This window comes from Callionymus lyra, chromosome 1, assembly GCF_982586985.1.
Source record: "Callionymus lyra chromosome 1, fCalLyr1.hap1.1, whole genome shotgun sequence".
Lineage (NCBI taxonomy): Eukaryota > Metazoa > Chordata > Actinopteri > Syngnathiformes > Callionymidae > Callionymus > Callionymus lyra.
In genome coordinates, this window is record NC_141818.1 from 50163899 (window position 1) to 50186210 (window position 22312).

General features: G+C 38.1%; 1 protein-coding gene across 5 annotated transcripts in view; it reads right to left on the reverse strand.

The window, feature by feature from the left end:
• Positions 1-22312, reverse strand: part of wdfy3 (WD repeat and FYVE domain containing 3) — a 102988-nt gene that overhangs the window by 72928 nt on the left and 7748 nt on the right. For all 5 annotated transcript variants that reach the window (XM_087811685.1, XM_087811667.1, XM_087811650.1 and 2 more), the window contains exons 2-9: positions 15396-15606; positions 13532-13655; positions 12057-12166; positions 8979-9212; positions 7201-7393; positions 6013-6199; positions 5776-5942; positions 43-522 (exon numbers count right to left, since the gene is read on the reverse strand). In XM_087811685.1, coding sequence (XP_087667811.1) covers positions 43-522; positions 5776-5942; positions 6013-6199; positions 7201-7393; positions 8979-9212; positions 12057-12166; positions 13532-13655; positions 15396-15606 — 1706 coding nt within the window. The remainder of the gene's footprint in view (positions 1-42; positions 523-5775; positions 5943-6012; positions 6200-7200; positions 7394-8978; positions 9213-12056; positions 12167-13531; positions 13656-15395; positions 15607-22312) is intronic.

Here is a 22312-nt window from a genome sequence, read left to right on the forward strand (position 1 = left end):
TGGAATAAATCTAATGCAATGATAAAATGTCCTCCTCCTCACCTTGGTCGTTGTTGTGCGCCTGCTGTTGCGAGGCGGGGTCTTTGAGCAAGGCAGCGTACTTGTGCAGCAGGTTGACCAGCACCTCCAGCAGCCCCACCTCCCGCAGCACGTCGCTGAACACCGGGTCGTGCCGGGTCAGCTTGAGCAGCGTCCGGATGGCGGTGATGCTGCAGGCGTGCGACGTGCTGGACTTGAGCAGGACGCTGACGCTGAACAGCTCCTTGCACGGGACGTAGTTGAGGCTGAAGACCACGAACTCCAGCAGCTCGAAGTACTTGGACTGGGCCTCCGCCAGCTTGGTGACCCGGTCGGCGAACTGGGAGAGCGTGTGCTGGGACTCCAGGATGAAGTAGTTGGCGGGGTCGGCGGCGTAGATGTTCCCGATGGCGTCCAGGAGCATCACGGCCAGACGACTGGTCTTGGTTTTTAAGAAGGCGTTTTGGAGCACGGCGAAGGCCTGGATGTTCCTGACCGTGTGACCTGTGGAGAGACGAGAGAGTCATCATCACCACGAACACAAAGGATATTCACACATCAAGGTGTCAATCATACGACAGAGTAGCTTAACTAAATGAATATTTATGTTTCATTCTTAGATGCTCAACATTTCCTAACCATCTCTGTGTTTGTCCTCCTCAGCAAGCAAATCCATTTCCTTCGACATCATTTTTACGTTATTGTGAAAGTCTCTATAATAGTTGACATTGATAAGCTTATGTTTCTTATCATATATGAAACACCAACATCTTCATAAGTTACGATATCAAGAGGAAAATGCATCTACTTTGATCTGAGCCACACAAAATGACTTGATTTTGCCACAAGTAACTTTGCATGAAGACAATGAGGCAAAAAAAACAAATAAATTGATAAAATAAAGGGATTAAAAATGGGTTTGTTTCTAAAGAAGCCAAGATAAAATTGAATTTTATATCACTGGAATGAAAAAAAATAAATTAATAATGAATTCAATAATTCAATAATTTGTATATTGAAAGGTTAAATTTGTTCTTGTGGAATTAAAATTGAATATTTTCTTAATTAACGGCTTGTTTTGTTTGTTTTTCTAAACATACGGTTTGATATTCCAATAATTCACGATTATACTTATTTAATTCTCGGCCTTAAACATTATACCAAGTAACAATGTTGGTATAATAGTATGACACCATCAGAAAAAAAACAGTTATTTCCAAATTATTTTTGGATTATTGGAATATGAATATCAAACTGTAAGTAAAATAAAAAAAATGATTCCTGATATTAAAAAAATAGAAATTATTTCTAAAAGAAGGAAAATGTCAACCTGTCAGTTCACATAATGCTTTTAAATTTTTCCCAAAATAATTCTATGCTTAAAAAAAGAACAACAACAGTTCAATAAAAAAAAACATTAAATATTTTGCATTAAAGTGACATCATGTTTCATTGATATAAGTTGGGTGTTTGCAGGTCGTTCCGATTTGTTTTCAACGCTTTTATCCAAAGGCTGGTCCATGAAAACAATGGCTAAATTAAAGTCTGCAGTCTACAAGGTTAAAGTTCACTTGGGTGTATTTGACTCATCATTGAATATTTGACATAAATAAAAACTGCTTTTATCCAAGAACATGTTTCAATCAAGCATGTTTTTCCATCCAGCAATCGGGGGACAAGGTTCGTGAAAATAATCAAAATATGTTTTCATCAGCGACTGTGTGACAAGAAGGACGGTTTGAACCTCCCTTTGTTAAAAACAACCACAAACATAACCCGTTATATTTCATCAACGGCAAAACCTCACGGACGTGAGTGAATGTGGTGAGATAATTAGGCGTGTAAGTAGACCCTCGCACCACCATGACTTCTGGTAATGACTTAACACACAGCTGGAGGTGCCATTAGGCAGATTAACGTATGTGTGTGTGTGTGTGTGTGTGTGTGTGTGCGACTTCCACATTGTTTCTAGCTGTACGCATCAGGAAATAGAAATATTTAATTATCAAGGCTATGCTGTGAAACCAGAACTGTATGTAAAAATCATAACAAATGTGCTAAATTGAACAGTAGAACTAAATAAAACTCAAATATCTTTAGTTTTTTTAGGTTTTTGTACCGATTTAAATAATATTTAGTGAGGTCATGACATAACTGAAACCTCTATGGCTCCAACAAATACATATGCAGCGGTGGAGGTCGTTCACCTTGACCCAGAGACAAACACAAGGGATACAACTCCCACATTTGTTTTAGGGCCTTCGGGGTCACCTAGACCCTGAGATAGTAAGTATCTATTTGGGGGCAAGAGCCGAGTGAAAGGATGATGTTATTCTATGTTAATCTTTGCATCCTTTTCTTTGATCTATGTTCTCTATATTTGCACTTTGTCATCCTTTGCACGTTGTTCTTTTTATTTGCACTTTGTTCTTGTTCTTATGAAACTATAATTTGCTATGAACTGGAAACCCAATTTCCTAAATGAGATCATCAAAGGGATTCAAAAAATCTATTCATCCACCCATATATCTAACTGTAAATAAAATACATTAAAATAATAAAGTAAGAAATCAAATTACTGCTTAAACGGATTTTATAATATAATTATTCCACTTGATGTCCTCTTACAACAGTCACGGTAAATAATGTGACCTCTGAGAGAATCTAACTGCCAACCCATGAACTAAACCAGACCAGGTTTTCAATGATACGATGAGTCGCTAAAGAACTGTACAGCTCATTCCAAAAAAATGATGGATTTAAAAAATATAAAAGTAAAACATCCATGAAAGACAGAGAGGCAGCAGAAGAAGTTCAGCTGCTAGCTGGAGGGAATTCATGTTTCCAGTGGAATGCAATCATTCCTGATTTAATGAACCCTTTCCTCCGCCTTACGGATCTCAGAGTCGATCAAAGTCTACTTGTCTAGTGACCTGAATACCAGGTGGATCCACCGAGCCTGAGCTCTAGACCATTAGGGGGAAACACACTTCTTTCCATCAATGATCATAATAAATTCTGTATATTTTATACCAAGTTAAGATCACCTGCATATATATCACAGATTTTTTTTCTTTTATTTCATCTCATTGTGTTGCACAGTTTATCTCTCCATCCATTACAGCGGGGAAGTGTTTTATTTTGCTGTCAATCCGAACGACACCAGAAATATTAAAGTTTTAAATACGAGGATGCATCGAAGGAAGATTGATATCTAAAGCACAGTAGCATCGACAACACAATCACATTTGTATTCAGCAGGCATTTGTCTCCGGCGGTGTGACAGGCAGACATTGGCTGGCTCTGTCAGCGGGGGTTAAGCTGGCAGAGATCGCCCGAGCATCAAAGTCATTTCATGGATTAAGATCTGAGGGGGGATCAGAACAGCCGAGACCAACAGGACCATTTTTCCATGTTTTCCCCCCCGTCTTGTTTTACGGAGTTTAAACATGTCGATACCGGAGAGCGAGTGCAATCAAAAAGATCAGTAGGTCGTATCCATGGGGGGGAGAGAAAAAGATAACTTATCAAAAAGTCTTTGGATGTTAAGACAGTTCTGGACAGAGACGGTTACGATGCAAACGCTGACCCACTTCCTCAAAGGTGTTCTCTTGGTGATTAGGTTACATCACTGCATTTCAAAGTCAATAGCAATTACCCACAATTCCTTTCCCTGACCTTTAAACCATCTCCGAGTGAGGAATATAAAACACTTTCATGGCAGGTATTAATCCGAGACACGCCTGTGACCTCTTACGAGTTGGACACAAGTACTGTACCAGACTTATAGAGCAATATCTACGGTAAAAACATTAAAAAATCTGATTTAAATCATACATTTTTATTTCGCCACATAAGATGTAGACCAGTGGTAGGCAATTACATTTCCTCAGGGGCCACATTTTATACGGTTACTGTTGTGAGGGGCCATCAAATGAGCAAAAAAGACTAAATATAATGGAAAAGCAAAAAAAGAGAACATTTTAAGTCACCAAAATGAAATAAAATGAAAAAATAAGCTTGCGATATTGTTTTTAACGAGAGTCATGTGGTCTGTAAATACTACAACACCAGAGTCAAGTACTCGACAATACTACACATACAGTATATACTTGTTACTACACTATCACAACACCAGAGTCAAGTACTGGACAATACTACACATGTATACTTGTTACTACACTATCACAACACCAGAGTCAAGTACTGGACAATACTACACATGTATACTTGTTACTACAGTAACACAACACCAGAGTCAAGTACTGGACAATACTACACATGTATACTTGTTACTACACTATCACAACACCAGAGTCAAGTACTGGACAATACTACACATGTATATTTGTTACTACACTATCACAACACCAGAGTCAAGTACTGGACAATACTACACATGTATACTTGTTACTACAGTAACACAACACCAGAGTCAAGTACTGGACAATACTACACATGTATACTTGTTACTACACTATCACAACACCAGAGTCAAGTACTGGACAATACTACACATGTATATTTGTTACTACACTATCACAACACCAGAGTCAAGTACTGGACAATACTACACATGTATACTTGTTACTACAGTAACACAACACCAGAGTCAAGTACTGGACAATACTACACATGTATACTTGTTACTACACTATCACAACACCAGAGTCAAGTACTGGACAATACTACACATATATACTTGTTACTACAGTAACACAACACCAGAGTCAAGTACTGGACAATACTACACATGTATACTTGTTACTACAGTAACACAACACCAGAGTCAAGTACTCGACAATACTACACATGTATACTTGTTACTACAGTAACACAACACCAGAGTCAAGTACTGGACAATACTACACATATATACTTGTTACTACAGTAACACAACACCAGAGTCAAGTACTGGACAATACTACACATGTATACTTGTTACTACAGTAACACAACACCAGAGTCAAGTACTCGACAATACTACACATATATACTTGTACCTGCATTATAGGAAAATATATCACAATATATCCTATCGTTGTCTCTGTACTGCAATACGCATCATATCACCTTATTCTTACCGATGCCATGTATTTTATATGATTTATTTTAATCTGAAATAATTGTTTTCAACATATTTTTTTATATTAGCTTAAATATTTTTGAAGGGCAACAAAAACTCGCAACAATGACATAAAACTGAGTTCAAAAGTCATATTTAGAGTTGAACTAGTAATTTAAAAATGAATACATACAAAATGAATCCGTTAGTATTTTTACCTCACGAGGCCCACATTAATAAAGTCCCTCGGTCCACACTTTGCTCATGTCTGACAGTTCTGTGTGTGTTGTGAAGCAGTTTTTACCAATGAGGTGCTCAAATCTGATCCAGACAAGTATAATGACATTTCCTAGACCTCAAAATAAATAACATCAGAGACCAAATTGAACGTGGTCCCGTCCAAACTAACCACAAAAACGCTGGTGACGACAAAAACATCGACACACACCACTTCATGTCGACTCTGGAACATTACTGAGAAGACATGGAGCACTTTCGTGGAAGGAACTCAAGTTGGAAAATCTACACATCTGGTATAATTCTGTCCAAAGATCAAAAAGCATCTGCCAGCATGTGAAAAGTGCACATGAGGCAGATTTAACAAAAGCTCTAAATTCAACGATGACATCAGCATGAAGGAATAATAATAAAGGGGAAGTTTTTTTTGAAGATTCTTTTTTTTCTCCACCAACCTTTTCCAGAAGGCTGAGGAAGGACGAAGCCGGGCAGGAGAAAGGGAGCCCCGGTGGTGAGTCCAGCTGGTTTGAGCTCGGTCACCCCGTACGAGGAGAGACACGTGACCAGGTTCACGAGATCCTTCAGAGCATCTTTGGATTCGTCCTCCTTGGCCTGCTCCAGCCTGCACACACACACCAGCGTCTCAGATAACAGCCTGAGCTTGTGATCACTCCCGGGCGGGGAATAAAGACCTGAGCATGAGATCAGAGAGGAACATGTAGCCCTGGCACATTCGAAAGTCGTCCAGCAGCGTCTGCGAGACATCGCTGGAGTCTTTGAGGAAGCAGGACAGGCCGGCGAACATCTCCACGATCTCCAGCGGCGACAGATCGTCCGACTGCTGCATGTTTTGGACACATGTGGAGAGACATTCTTTCTCTGTGGGGGAGAAGGCCGGTCCAAAAGTTGATGACAAGAACCATCAGTATTTCAAGACAGAAGCAGAATCCATTATTTGTATCCATTTTCAAGTAGCAAATAAGGTGCAATAGGATAATGAAGTATGGAAGTATATCAGTACCATAAGAATATTGAATGGTAATATTTAACATTTCAAACGTTAAAATAATAGTGTTTAATTTTTTTTAAATAATATATAATTTTAATAATTAAATTCAATAATTTCTCATTTTTTTTAAAATATATAATTTAATTTAAATATATTAATCAATGTCTTTTTTTTTTTTTTCAAAAATATATATCTTTATCATTTACATCCTTTAAATTATATATAGAGAAATAAAAGATACATCCGAAATTATGTTATAAAAATGTAAGTAAGTAATAAAATAAAATGTCAAATAAAATAAAAATGTATAAAAGTGCTGCTAATCAATACTAAAAGAGTAACAAGTTCATTGTTTGAACTTTCAGCCAATCATGCGACACACAGACGATCATGTGACCATTTGAGTCAACATCAAAAAATGTTATATTGAATTTAAAAGAATATGACTAAAAAATATCCAATTTAGAACATTTATTTTTGATTAAAATATCAAACTATGAGACCATTCATTTAGAAAATATTCAAATATTCTAATTCAATTCAATTATTAAGAAAAAAAACCGAATACAAGCTTTAAATAAAGAAACCATATGTATTTTAGAAACTACATTTTCAAGATTTGGAAAGTTAAATTAAAACATTATAATGTCACTCACCTACTTCCATAATAAAGTTACAAAAATTATTATATTAATGTACTACTAGTATTTATATATAATTATTATTTTTTTATTCAAACTCTTATTATATTCATATGTAAATAAAAATGAAGAATGTAAAGTATCTTATCTAAACCTGCTCCATGAGTCCAAACACGTGTGAGAACCTCCAGATGCATTCTGGGTAAGTTCACCATGAAAACAGTTCGTACCGTGGATGTACTTGACCACGTTGACACTGAGGCCGTGGCGGGAGATGGTGGTGAGAACTTCACCGGCGCTCCTGCGCCACGGCAGGTTGTGGGGGGGGCACCAGGACGTGATGGCACTGAAGAGGAGCAGCAGGTCGTCCTTTTGAGCCAGCTCCTCCGCCGGAGACACGAAGGTGCAGAGCTTCACCAGGATCTGAGCCGAGGGAACACGGTGAGCATCACGTTCAAAGAACAGAAACACTTGTTCAAAGAACTGATATACTTTCATATTAAGACCCTTCATAAGAGATGATCACTAATACAATTTAACACTTTCATGGCAGGTATTAATCCGAGACACGCTTTTGATCTCTTAAGAGTTGGTAAGTACCAGACTTATAAAGCAATATCTACGGTGAAAACATGTAAAAATAGGATTTAAATTATAAATTTCACCACATAAGATGTAGACCAGTGGTGGGCAATTACATTTGCTCAGGGGCCACATTTTATACGGTGACTGTTGTGAGGGGCCGTCAGGCATAAATAAAGGAGAAAGAAGGCTAAATATAATGGAAAAACAAAAAAGAGACAATTTTAAGTCACCAAAATTAAAAAAAATTAAAAACTAAGCTTGCGATATGTTTTTTAACGATAATGTATCATTATTCGACAGGACGGTTTTGTCATTTTTTTTGGCTTTCAAACAATTACAATCGTTTTCGTTCAGAAAGGTGTGTTTAAAGTTAAAAAAAAAGGGATTTTAATTTACATTTAACATGTGTTTGTTCATTTTTGTGATGCAATTAAACTCGGCAGTAGTCATTATGTTCTTTGCAGGTAAAGAAACGATGAAATCCTGTCTTCGATGCAGGGCCGGGTCTAGACAGGCATGTATGAGGGGGCAGCCACAAATCTTGAGGGGGCATTGTGCTGTTACTTACTTACTTACATGTAAGTTTGAGGGGGCACAACATTTATTTGAGGGGGCCAGGCCCCCTCTTGCCCCTGCCTAGACCCGGCCCTGCTTCGATGACTGAGGACGAGAGGATACAGTAAGTCCAGCAGCTTTTAAAGCTGATGTTTGGACATATTTTGGTTTGAAAACTAATGAAAGCAGTTACGACTTCGTCAAGAGTCATGTGGTCTGTAAATACTACAACACCAGAGTCAAGTACTGGACAATACTACACATATATAATTGTTACTACACTATCACAACACCAGAGTCAAGTACTGGACAATAATACACATATATACTTGTTACTACACTATCACAACACCAGAGTCAAGTACTGGACAATACTACACATATATAATTGTTACTACACTATCACAACACCAGAGTCAAGTACTGGACAATAATACACATATATACTTGTTACTACACTATCACAACACCAGAGTCAAGTACTGGACAATACTACACATATATAATTGTTACTACACTATCACAACACCAGAGTCAAGTACTGGACAATAATACACATATATACTTGTTACTACACTATCACAACACCAGAGTCAAGTACTGGACAATACTACACATATATAATTGTTACTACACTATCACAACACCAGAGTCAAGTACTGGACAATAATACACATATATACTTGTTACTACAGTATCACAACACCAGAGTCAAGTACTGGACAATACTACAAATATGTACTTGTACCTACAGTACAGCAAAATATATCACAATATATCCTATCGTTGTCTCTGTATTACTTTACGCGTCATATCGCCAGTAATTTAAAAATGAATGCGTACAAAATTAAACCGATTTCATGTGCACCTGAACAAAGACTTTCTGGAGCAGAGCTCTGCGGTCTGCCAGTGGAAGCTCCGGTTGGGTTTGGCCCTGGACGGGTGTCTTCTCCTGGGTAGGAGGAGGTGGCGGCGGCGGAGGAGGAGGAGTCTGTGTTGGGCCCACGGGAGCTTCAGCCATGTGCGGGAGGTCGAAGAAGAGATAGAGGCATTTGACCAGCGTGGACGGCACGGACATGGTCGTCATGCAGTCCACGGTTTTCTATGGAGGGAAGAAGGGGAAAAAAAAACATGTTGAGTTCGGTCGCCCTGGCTAGATCCCTTCACAGCAGCAGCCCACAAAGCCATCTTTAAAAATACAACAATGAATACAAATATTACACACAATAAAACTCAAGTAAAAGTATAACAAATCAATACATAATATTTTATTATTATAATATTAATTGCCTGTTGTGGGATTGTCGGTGTGAAATGCTTACTCGGGGAAATTATTATTACACACACACACACACACACACACACACACACACACACACACACACACACACACACACACACACACACACACACACACACACACACACACACACACACACACACACACACACACACACACACACACACACACACACACTTTAATGAGACGGACCGTTAACCTCCTACATCAATGTCCACATCAGCAAGAGTTTGAGCAAACATGTCATTAACACATTCTTCAGTCCATCGATGGTAGAGAAAGAATTAGGCAAACGATGGGAGTGTTACCGAAAGTTGTCGAAGATCCAGTGAATAAACGCTGTGTGTGTGTGTGTGTGTGTCTGGTGTGTGTTTACAGACGGACATGTTGCCAATGATGCCTCGAGGTGAAGGTCAAGGAACGATCACGATTAAACCAGAGGTGGAGACACTTCATCGATAGTGAGTCAACTATAATCATGGCTTCTTTTTCACACTAGTCAAAGGTTTCTTCAAATGTATACATGTATAGAAACTATATAAATAAATAGAATATAATAAGTATGACCCTTCACACCCAAGTCTCACAAAACCTATTTTTTTTACTTCTGAATCCTCTGTAATTTGTTTACTTTACTGCCATTAATTGTTGCATTTCTATTGTATTTTTATTTACACTACAGTAAAACTACTCCTTATAATATTATCCATTTAGTGCGTTTCACGACACATAAAGGCTCTTTAAAAAAAAGGATGAGAAACGCACAAGAAAACGGGTTAGAAAGAAAAGAAAATCAAACAGAACAGGTGGGTTTTAAGTAGTGATTCAAAAGCCTGGAGTGAGTCAGAGTTCCTGATAAGTCGAGAGAGTGAGTTCCAGAGTGTGGGGGCGGCAGCAGAGAAGGCTCGGTCCCCCAGGGTTCAGTGCTTTGTCCTCGGTTGGCATCCGAGGATCTGAGGCGGCGGGGTGGACAGTGGAGGTGGGGGAGGTCGAGGAGATATGGGGGGGTCAGATTATTGAGGGACTTGTAGGTGACGAGGAGAACCTTGTATTATGTTGTGGAGTTAATTGAAGACCAGGATTATGTGGTCTCTGGAGCAGGTACTACTATATATTGCCATATTACAAGTGTGTATTATGATTAGTGGGCTGTGTAAAGTAAAAATACATCAAATTTTCTGGCTCGATCGGACTCGCACTGCTATTATTTTTCTCACCAGAAAATACATTTTTCGCGACGTAAGGCCATAAGGAATCTGGATCAAACGCCTCCTGCTCTGGCATACGTTCACGTAAAAAACAAACTGTAAAATGTGGATAAGCGTCCAAATTATCTACGTGTGATTTAACTCTTTTGTAAATTTCATAGTTTTTTCGTCACCGGGCAAAGTGCACAGCGCACTCTTGCCATTTCCCCGGAGCGGAATTGTCCAGTTATTTATGATTTTATTGTGTTATTATGTATCATTATATGTATATGTACCTGTACCTGTTAAATCTGTTTTCATATCTGTTTCTAACAACTCCAAAGTAGGATGAATAAAGGAACAGGAAAGTTTACTAAAATAAAATGTGTTCCGCCTGCGACCGAGTGCAAAAAGAAAAAAGATGCACCTTGTGAGATGGAGATTGAAACCTGTGTTATAAACTAATCCAAGAAAAAAGGACAAGAATGAAGGAGAATCTACTGCAGAGGAAATTGTGTTTCTGCTCGTATGTCTCTGACTGATGAAGATAGAAGGGCATCAATAGAAAAAAACAGATCTCAAAAGAGAGAGAGGAACAAACAAAAAAAGTCTGTTTTTCAACCTCAGAGCGAGGGAGAAAGCAAGGTTATAAAAGAAGAGAGGGATTGTGGGTATCAAAGGAGAGTAAGTGATGTCAGCTGGAAAGCGAGTCAGCTGCCAGGAGTCTTTTGTTTTATTGCCCGACTTATCCATAAAACGTTACACATCTTTTCAACCAGCTCATCCTCCTGCACCTGAGCCACGCAGTGACATTTACACTCTTCACAGCTCGCTGCAGACATCATCGCTCGACCAGGACGACGAGATGCTTTTTGTTGCATCACATAGCAGGAGAATTTCCCAGTATTTCACAAGTTACTGCTGAAGTACATGTGTTCACAAACATGCTGTCGTTTTAACAGGACTTTTTTTTTTTTTTTAAAGGAACCTCAAATGAAAAATACACCATTTGTCATCAAAGAAAATAAACCTATTCTTAACAGCATTAAGAACTGAAATCCAGAAATATGAAATGTACTAAACTTCCATATGTAGACCTTGTGACTCAAGTCCAGAAGAAGAAAAAACATGTCAGCAGCTGCAGAGACTTGCCAAAAGAGCTCCGATGTTGAATGAAAACGTTGACTTCCTCAAGATCTTCGCAGGAATACGGCAATAAAAGATCAAAGACAGTGGAAAGAAAGAGCAGCCGAAGATCTGAGCATTAAAGTGTAAACATGTGTTCAAAAATCATAAGATCTTGTTTGTTTGGAGCCTGGGAATGAACTCATGTGATGCTGACGTCGAGGAACAGATGACTTCAGTGAAGATGTTGTGGTAAACAACTTAATAAAGAACTTTGCTGATGTGCTGTGAAGGATTATTGGTTATTGAACTGGGATATAACTAAGAGACTAACCTGTCCAGAGGAGGCCAGAAGGTTGATGGTGGTCAGCAGCATCCAGCCACGACTGGTTTCTTCACTCTGGTTCACCTCCAGGAACTGGACGATGGCTCTGCTGGCAGCCTCTGCAGGAGGAAACACATTTTAAAATTTACAGAAGAATGTACTCGCTGTCATGATCACGTCACTCTTGAAAACTGATGTGACGCCAATGATGTCTATTCTAGTCAAAGCCTGAAGTCAGATTCCTAACATGACATGGTCAACAGGGACAGAATTCTGAGCCGCTCTAGTAGAAGAACTCACATTTACCTGATCCTTAAAACTCTTCACTGGCTGCCAGTTTCTTTCAGGATCATTTTAAAATTCTGGTTCTTACTTTCAGATCTATTCATGGTCAGACCTTCCATCAGTGATCTGATCCAGACTTACACCCCAGCCCGGGCTCTGAGGTCTGTGGATCAGAATCTACTGATGGTTCCTGAACACGCTTCAGGACCAGAGGAGAAAAATTCTTCCAGACTGTTGCTCCTAAGCTTTGGAACCATCTCTGTGTTTGATGATCTACTGATACCTTCAAGAAACATCTGTGTTTGATGATCTACTGACTCCTTCAAGAAACATCTGTGTTTGATGATCTACTGACTCCTTCAAGAAACATCTGTGTTTGATGATCTACTGACTCCTTCAAGAAACATCTGTGTTTGATGATCTACTGACTCCTTCAAGAAACATCTGTGTTTGATGATCTACTGACTCCTTCAAGAAACATCTGTGTTTGATGATCTACTGACTCCTTCAAGAAACATCTGTGTTTGATGATCTACTGACTCCTTCAAGAAACATCTGTGTTTGATGATCTACTGACTCCTTCAAGAAACATCTGTGTTTGATGATCTACTGACTCCTTCAAGAAACATCTGTGTTTGATGATCTACTGACTCGTTCAAGAAACATCTGTGTTTGATGATCTACTGACTCCTTCAAGAAACATCTCAAGACACTTTTATTTGTGCAGAATCTTTCTTCATTTTCTTGGGGCTGCTGTGTTTGTCACCTCTTAAAGTTTTTTTTTAATTTGTACGTATTTTTAAACTGAGTATTATTTTGTTGGTAAAGCGGCTTGTGACCCTGGTCTGTGAAAGGCGGTTTACGAATCAAACTTATTTACTTTTAATAATAAAACAGGAGGAATGTCTTATTTATTCATTATGCCCAGTTCCCAGAAAGATGGAGATGAAAATATTCTTTAAAAAGCTCACAAATTGTTTTATTAAATTTAAATATATTTCAGCCTAAAACTGTCCTCTTCATGATATTATCATAACAACACAAAAGAAAAAGAACTGGGTGACAATGTTATTATATTATTGCAAAATTTCTATAAATTAAAAAAAAAGAAAAGATGCTTAACTGAACTTAAATTAAACTACAAACTATAACTATATGATTATGATATGATTTCTGTGCTTTAACTTCGGAGGACTCACCTGTGGATTTGTTGGATGCTCTTCGTCTGATCTCCGTCACCATGAGTCGTGACACCTGGGTCGTGAACTGCAGCAGGTCCTGGAACTTCTCCGTCATGGTGCTGGGCGGGGCGTTCCCAAACACCTGAGGCGGACATCGTTCTTTAGTTTTTATTCATTTGAAGCACAGCTAGGCATGCTTTTTAAAGAGAATATAACTACAATACTTTTCAGGAAATGTATTAGAACAAACTAGGCTTTACAAAAATAGAAAGGGTGACGTAAATAGAAAGAATTAAGATTATTCTAATGCACTAATGAAGGGGAATTTCCCGTAGAGTTCAGAACAATAGGGATTATATTGTTAAAAAGTGTGAACTGTGCACATCATAAGATCCAGATAATGCTGTCAATTTCCCTGAAAAATGTATTATTGAGATGCAACAGTGTGAGTCCGTGTCCTTGAAGAGGAAACTGTGACTCTCCATAATAAGATTTGCCCTTCAGTCCAATGTCCTGTTGCACGGATTTGTGTTTTGCTTTCAATTTCTGACACGACGACAGAAATTCAGTCGCCACTCGAGTGGATCACTGTCATGTCTGACGTAAAACACTGGGGTGTGAGTTCTGAACCCTCGACAGTTTCCCCTGCAGCGCAGGAAACAAACACAAAGAGCCAAACTAGTTCATTGGAGAGAAAGGAAAAAAAAGAGAGATGATCTCATCTTCTTAGTCGTACTTTGCTGCATTTTAAATACACACAACTTCAGGGGTGACTCTTATTTCCATCCACCTTTTTTTGTTAAGGACAAAGGCAGCGACCATCAGTCTCAGCAGGAAGAGAATGGAAGGTTCACAAAATATTAAAAACTATTTCTGACCCTCTGTGAAGAGGTTCAAGGGAAATTAAACAGTGGAATGTTCAAAACAACGTCTTTGCACTTTTATTTTGTCGAGATAAAACATAATACATTCCCTTTATCGGAAAAGTACTACATTGTTGGGACAGTATTGTACATTTAAAAAAAAACATTTTTGTCTCTACATACACTAGCTGCAAAAAAAAATGCAATTTTTAGAATAAATAAATGAAGATTCAAGATTAAATAAATACACAAAAAAAATAAAACAATAAATAAGAATAGAGATTAATTACAAAAAATACCTCATTATGTTAAAATAAACAAAAAAAGTACGATCATAACCATGAATTAGTTCACAGTGCAAAATGACAATTATTTTAACATTAACATGAGAGATAAAAATGTATAGGTTAGGTTAGGTAGAACTTTATTGATCCATCAGGGGGTCTCCTTCGGGAAATCGTTTTTTTTTCCCAAATTATCCACAGAAAATACAGTAATTTTTCATAGAAAAATATTCAAAATAAAATAAGAAGATGATACAATCTCTAAAAAGTCTAAGTCTAAAGATAAAGAACATAGATCAAAGAAAAATAACAAAGAGAAAGGATAAAGGATATATATATAGAGTATATAATATATATATATGAATATCAACATACATTTGAGGCAGCAGGTACTCTAATATACTTTTTTATTGGCCAAATTGATTCAAATATTTAATTAAGTAAAAATGAATGTAAATTAAACATTAAATTAATTCAGCAATTTGTTTTAGGTTTGATAGAAGAAGGTAAGGTCCTAGTTAAGTAGGGCAGAATGTGTCTAATTTAGGTTTAATTTGTTGGAATTTAAAAAAGTATGCCAGCGTTTTAAACAAAATGTTGGTGACAATTCTACGGTGTTTGCCAACGACATGATTCTTGATCATATTTGTAACCCTAGAGACTGAACACTTAAATCAGTGGCAGAAGCGAAGCAGCCTCTTTGAAATCACGACGAGGGGTCTCCTCGTGACTCACCCGGTTAAAGACTGGAAGCATCATGTAGAGCTTCTCCTCCTGCTCCTTCTGGGTCATGTGGCGAGGAGGGTGGCACAGCTCGGAGAAGAGGCGGCGCAGGTGCATCAGGCCCAGGGCGTTGTCCTGAGGACTGCACTCCTCCTGCCTCGGCCGGCCCATGATCCTCTTCACCATGTTCATCTTGAGCGGCTTTGTCAGGGCAAAGGCAGCCCTGAGACGGGAGGAGAAACCAGGTTACAGACGGACGCACCTTGATGTGACCCCGTCGTTGTTACATTCTCATCGATGAGACGCCAAACATTAACTGATTCAAACAGGATTGAAAAGGATTTTAGTGGCTTAAGCAGAAGTGAAATCTTAGGAGTGTTTATTGGAAAGAATTAGGAGACAATACAGGGGCAACTATACAATATATATTGCAATATATTTGGAGATCTTGATACTAGGGCTTCACGATATTGTAGAAAAAAAGTGCGATATCGATATTAATTAAATATTTTGTTCTTTCACAGCGAGTACTGTAGGGGAGGTCCTGGGGATTAGATAATGAAAACGATGCGATATTTTCCTTTCGTTTATTTCCGCACTTCTGTGCCAACATGACATCGCCATAGCAACCGAGCCTAGCAAGCTGCGCCGCACAGTTCACAGACAGACGGAGACGTAAACAACAACAAGACATAGAAGTACAAATTGACAACTTTACACAACGTGAGACACATAAGAGAAATGCTTGATTTATACAATAAAAAATGATAAATTATCACATGTTTTGGATATATATCGCACGTGCCAATATCGCGATATCGATACGTTTTCGATATAACGTGCAGCCTTACTTGAGACTGAAGACAACAAAGATATTGTCTTATTTTAAAGAATGTAATTGCTATAAAACTATTATAGCATAATAAATATACAATGCCATTACATTCTCAACATAACTGAATTAAAACAGAGGGATCTATATTTTTATTTCACAACAGAAAAATACAAGCGAAAACGGTACATTTCCCGTTTATTTTCAATTCAAAAGAATCGATACAGTGCTGTTGAATATTGATAAAGTATTGTGGAAAAAATATAATATTTAAGTTTATCATTATTTTCTTACACCCCTACTAAATGTATGTTATACTAGAAACAGAACAAAAGTCATCAATTTAAGGTTTTGCTGAAAAACGAAATTAAACTCCCACAGTAAACCATAAATAGACACTGACAAACAAATAAATTAGCCTTATAATTAAATCAATATTAATATCCTCAGGCCTGCATTATCTCTTTACCATTGAGCCAAATCTAATTAAGATATTCCACATTTACCACAGAAAATTACAGCAACTTATCTGCACATAATACAATTAAAGGCTAATTTGTTCCGTGATCTATTTTCTGGTCACAAAGTTTTTTCCAGTTTGACATCGTGTTCGAGGCAAATTCTAGAGTCTGGCATTTTAAAAGAGATGCTGGTTAATAAAGTCTATTTTCAGCAATGCTTTCCATCCACACGTCTTATCCTCCCGACTACAGGCTGTTGCTAGGAGACGTCACAGATGTGCAGAGACAACATCCAGTGTTGATAAGCACCCACGGATCAGCGCAGCGTGTGAATCACTGGCCTGCTGCCGGTCATCAATTTAAAAGAAGAAAAAAAAGAAAGGTTTCTTAATCATCAGCTGCTCTCGCTCACCTTCCTCAAGGGCAGAGAGAGAGTGATGGAGATGGAAATCATTTCTCATTTACAGACATCGTGCAAGAGTCTGTGGCCTGGAGGGATGAGTGACATTTGAGAAAACAACTGGATTCATCAGCTGCACAACAAACAAGAACTTCAGTCACTTTTGTTAATGTTTGCTAATGTCGTTTCACGATTGAATGGAGACATAATTGGATTTTCTATTAAGCATCTTGGGTCACAAAGGCAGCACTTTTATTTATTTGAAAGGATCTGAGCCTCTTCAATAATCTTTATTGAAGAGGCTCAGATGCTTTCAAATATCAAATGCGTTTTCTTTTATTGAAATACTGTTAATTCCGACTTGGAAAAAAAGAGCTTATAAAAAGATTAGCACGATGCAAGGTTGTAAACCATCTTTCTTTTTACTAAAGAACAACAATATCAAATGAAAAAAATGATTTTCAAGGTGAAACACTTGTATTATTTTCCTATTATTCATGGTTTTAAACTTTCTTTACAGTACACTTATTTTTCCTTTAGTAAAAAGAGTTACTTGTATTTTTCTTTTTGTTTATTTTGGTTGTTTGACATTTCACACGCACAAAAAATAAACTTCTCCGACCGACTCTTATCAACACTAATGACCTCCTAAAGAACAAACGACAGCAGGAAGTCAGAGCGAGGTTCGAGACTCGACAGTTTGCCGAGTGTTTCTGGAGCTCTGCTCTGTCAGTGAAGGATCTGCTCCCATCACTCTGGATTAGTCTCGGGCCCACAAACAACTGCGCCTCCTCCTCAGTCTCCACGACATGAGCTCACCAAAAATCCTATTATAATAGATGTCAGAAAAATAAAAGTGTGCATCACTAATGCGTCTCACTGAAGACTTGAAAGAACAAGTCAAATGCGGGGCTGTTGTAAGAAACAGGAAAATAAATGGGTGGAATTGACATTTTTATGTAGGTAAGGTAAGGTAGAACTTTATTGATCCCTCAGGAGGTCTCCTTCGGGAAATTGTTTTTTTCCAATAGCCACATAATACAGCAATTTTTCATAAAAGATAAATCAAAATAAAATAAGAACAAGAACAAAGAGAAATAAAGAGAAAGAACAAGAACATGCTAGAGAGTAAATGTGTTTTATAACATAATCATACATACTGTAGATCTTGAGATATTTTTTATGAACTGCGTTTCCTTCTCTTTTCAAAGACTCTCCCTCATGATGGAAAAAACTAAATTGAAGATGTGTGGTGACTTTTTCAAAATGTGGATCAATCAACAGGATTTATAAATACAATCATTACATATGAATCATCCCCAGCTATAGCAAAGAAAAACCTCTATAATTGAATGTTAAGATGACTGAAGCCTGGATAACGTTGGCTCCATCTAATCAAAAACCCAAACCAGGGCACTGTGGGTCACGACCCGAGCCGCTCCCATCAGAACAATTTACAGTCCGTATTATTCGCGACGACTCACTCGGTAAAGTGTCACCCGAACTGATCTCTGCTCCGCGTTTAAGCAGCAACAATCGAGGACTGGACCAGTTCTCCCTGACTCGCTCTAATTCACCATGTGAAGTAAACAAACATGAGTCGGAGCCAAGAACCCTCGGGGACGGAGCCTCTTCTGAGCTAATTCACTCATGGCGAGAGCCGACGTCCAAGAGGCCTTCCAGAAATTAGATCTTGAACTTCACATGTAACAAATACTGGCAGTTTGTCACAAATTTGATATATTTCTGTCAAAGCACCAGCAACAAACCAAGTCTCCCTTTATATTCTAACAATACTTACAATAAAATACTCTTTTTTTTTTTTCTTCAATAAATCAGGGCACGACAATGACACCGGACCATCTCTTTTCATCCACATTGTAACGTTGACATTTAGAAAAGACGATTTGTTTGTATTCATCCCACCTATCAGTCAACTCTCTGTGGTCTTCAGATGAGTGATGTGTCCAGACTCACTACACATACAATAGGAACCTTTAAATACCTTAATATGCATCATCAATTTCAAAAGAATGATTAAATCCTTCTTCCCCCACAAGGGATCTTGACATTTACAAACCAGATTTGCATAGAAAATGTTTCTTATCTCGATCAACAGCTTTGATGGTGGTGTTTATCTTGACCGTTTCGATGACACAGCTTGAGATACTGTCCTTATTTACCAATGGAATCTTCCCAGGGAATCCAAAAAGTTTTCTCCATCCATCTAAAAAAGGTTTTTCTAAGAAAGTGAAGGTAAACATTGAATTCATTAACGCACTGGTTTTAATCGCTATGGATTTGTTTTCTTAATAATCTTAAAACGTTTTTATTTTTTCAGGCTTTTCCTTGATTTTCTGGAACTCCTGTTGTGTTCTCAGTTTTATCTTGACCTTTAAAGTATATACTTTATTGAATATTGTTTTGATTGTTTAAGCACTTTGTGACCCTGGTCTGGGAAAGCGCTATATAAATAAAAATGACTTACTTACTTACTTGTAGTGTTCGTTTGATAGAAAAAAAAGACCAGATTAGAGTCAGAAGATACAATTTACTGGTGGTATGTTTGCAAGAAACATGAATAAAGACCTGCACATTGGGCGAGAAACCACATGACGAATCCACAATTAGAGAATTCAATTGTCGAATCATGCATTTGAAAGAGTGATCATCAGAATGGGTAAATAACTTTTTTCAAACATTTAAATATCTGCTTTCTTATATAAAATCTGATCTCAACATTGTTCTTCTTTCTCATCTTAGCCATGTCTCGGAGAAATCAGCGCGAGGCACTCGACAGCTACAAAGAAGCTTTCAGGAGTACTTGGGATTTACAGGAATGTGGCATCCGTGGCTCTAACAAAATTAGTTGCTAGTAAATGCTTTAGTTACTCCTGCCGCCCCTGAAGTCTGGCTGCACTCCACGTGAACCTGCCATATTCCATAGAGCAGGTTCCTGTGAGTGCACTTAAACATCTCACACCAGCAGAGATTGCAAACCGTTTTTACCCTGCGAGGACGTGGACTCGCCTGACCTGGAGGTGACTCGTGTTTGAACCCGACATCAGCCAACAAAGACACAACAACCCAACACAAAAACATTACCTGGTCAGACGTCAGACGTCTGTGCGGCTCGGCAAACATAAATCCTGTCGGGGGTGGAAATAAAATGAAGATCTCACACGAGCACAGGCACATTTATGCTGGTAACTGTCCCGGTGAGATTAATGGATTATTTTTAGACGACAAACACGTCGGTTAGCACAGTTCCACATTTACTCTCCAGTAGCTCGGCCCGGCTGAGATAAGAGCACAGAACCATGTCGCACACACCCTTCCTTGTACACAGCGCTGTCCTGGCCGGCTGTAGATACTGATAAACTTTGGACGGAACAACTGACAGAAACGAGATTTATTACTGAATTCAAAGATTATTTTAGCGATTTGTTTACAGTTTTCTGTACATTTTTCATCTTAGAAAGAATGATTATCTATCTTTCTATCTATCTATAAACATTATTAACTCAGCTTCAAAAGGAAGTATTACTATAGCTCATGATGAATGATTTTACTTACTAAAAACTTGGAAAAACAGCAGTTCCAATTACTTTAGCCCACAAACTGGTTTGGCCATTATTATTCTTCATATCCATAAATGTTTCATCTTGAGAATATTCACAAAGAAACAGCGACAAAGATGAGTTCATATATGTAGGAAAAATAATATATTCTGTATAATAATAATAATAATAATTCCGTATGAAAAGAAATGTATTAGCTGAATGTTCAAATCTAGAAATCTGGGACAAGAAATTGTTTGTTTTTTAAATTAACACAGCGTTTAAAGATCTTTTAAATTATTTTGCAAACCAAAAACTGACAATTTACTACCAACATATATGTGCTTACTTTGTAGAAATGTTTTTATTCAGGTGTGATAATATCTTGAAGGGAATGTTAAACCATTTAAACCGTCTAGACAAGTCAAACAGCTGACACATCTGCACATTTATACGATTGTTCACCAAGATCCAAGTCCATTCAATTAGGGGTGTGTAACATAATAACACAAGGGGCCAAAATGTTAACGATATTTGGCTGAATGGCAAAATGTTTATTTAGAAAACTCCCTTTAAAAGAAGAAGTGGTCCGACAGTGGTTTTGCTTTCCTTTTCTTGGAGGTTCAATCCATCCTAATCTCCGTGTTTCTTATCAAATTCTGTTTATTTGAGGTCAGTTCAACTCTTATTAGGTGACTCACTTCAATCTGTTCCTCTTTTTAATACGTCACAAAATCAACATGAGCGTTAGTTGCATTTGGAGCTGAACAAATGTATCAACGTGACCCTCGGCCTTGACTTTGACACATTAAACTAATAATAAAAGCATGAATCATGTTATGGTTACATATTACGGTGATGACTCAGTCGCTAGTTTTATTACCAGCGATTCAAATGATTCAACACCAAGAATCAAAGGTCTTTGAATTAAAAATAGTTTGTTGCTTCGGCAAATATGCGACGTGTGCACGGCTCGAAGCTCCCCGGAAAATGAAAGTATGTAATATGTTGAGAAAACTGCCGACGCTGCTGAAGCCAGACGGCATGTAACTGCAGAGGCAGTGAAGCAGACCAGAGGGTTGAGGGGACGGTGGATTGGAGCGCAGCAGGGCCGGGACCACAAACCGGGGCAAACACATGTCATTCCAGTCAGCATACGGCAGCGCTGGAAAGAATCAACACGAGACCAAGAGGCAGTGATCCGCAGACAGATTCGGGGTAACAAGTCACTCCACCTACTTGGTAAACTCGTTCATTACCACGGATTGAGTTCTTCACCGCAGACACATGAGCACCATCTGATAAACAAATCCTCCTCAAAGAAAGGAATCATGCTTCTGTATTGAAAAGTATTTTAAATACCAATTGTTTTGCTTTTTTAAGCGTTATATTAAGATATCAACTTTGACTACATGCGTTTCTTTTAAGATTAAGGCATTTAAACAGCAAGAATATACAGTATATATCAAGGTTTGACGTGGATTTTTGACACTTTCCTATTATTCAGGACAAATACTCGCTGCCGACATACTGTGACTACAAAGTAACTCTGGCTCTGTTAGGAGTGTAGTCCTGTCATTAGACTCGTGTGAATTCCTACTGTTGAAAGGCTTACAGTCCTGAGGAGCAACATGAGAATGGAATCTTTTCCCCAAATAACTTAGAGCAAGTTGAGG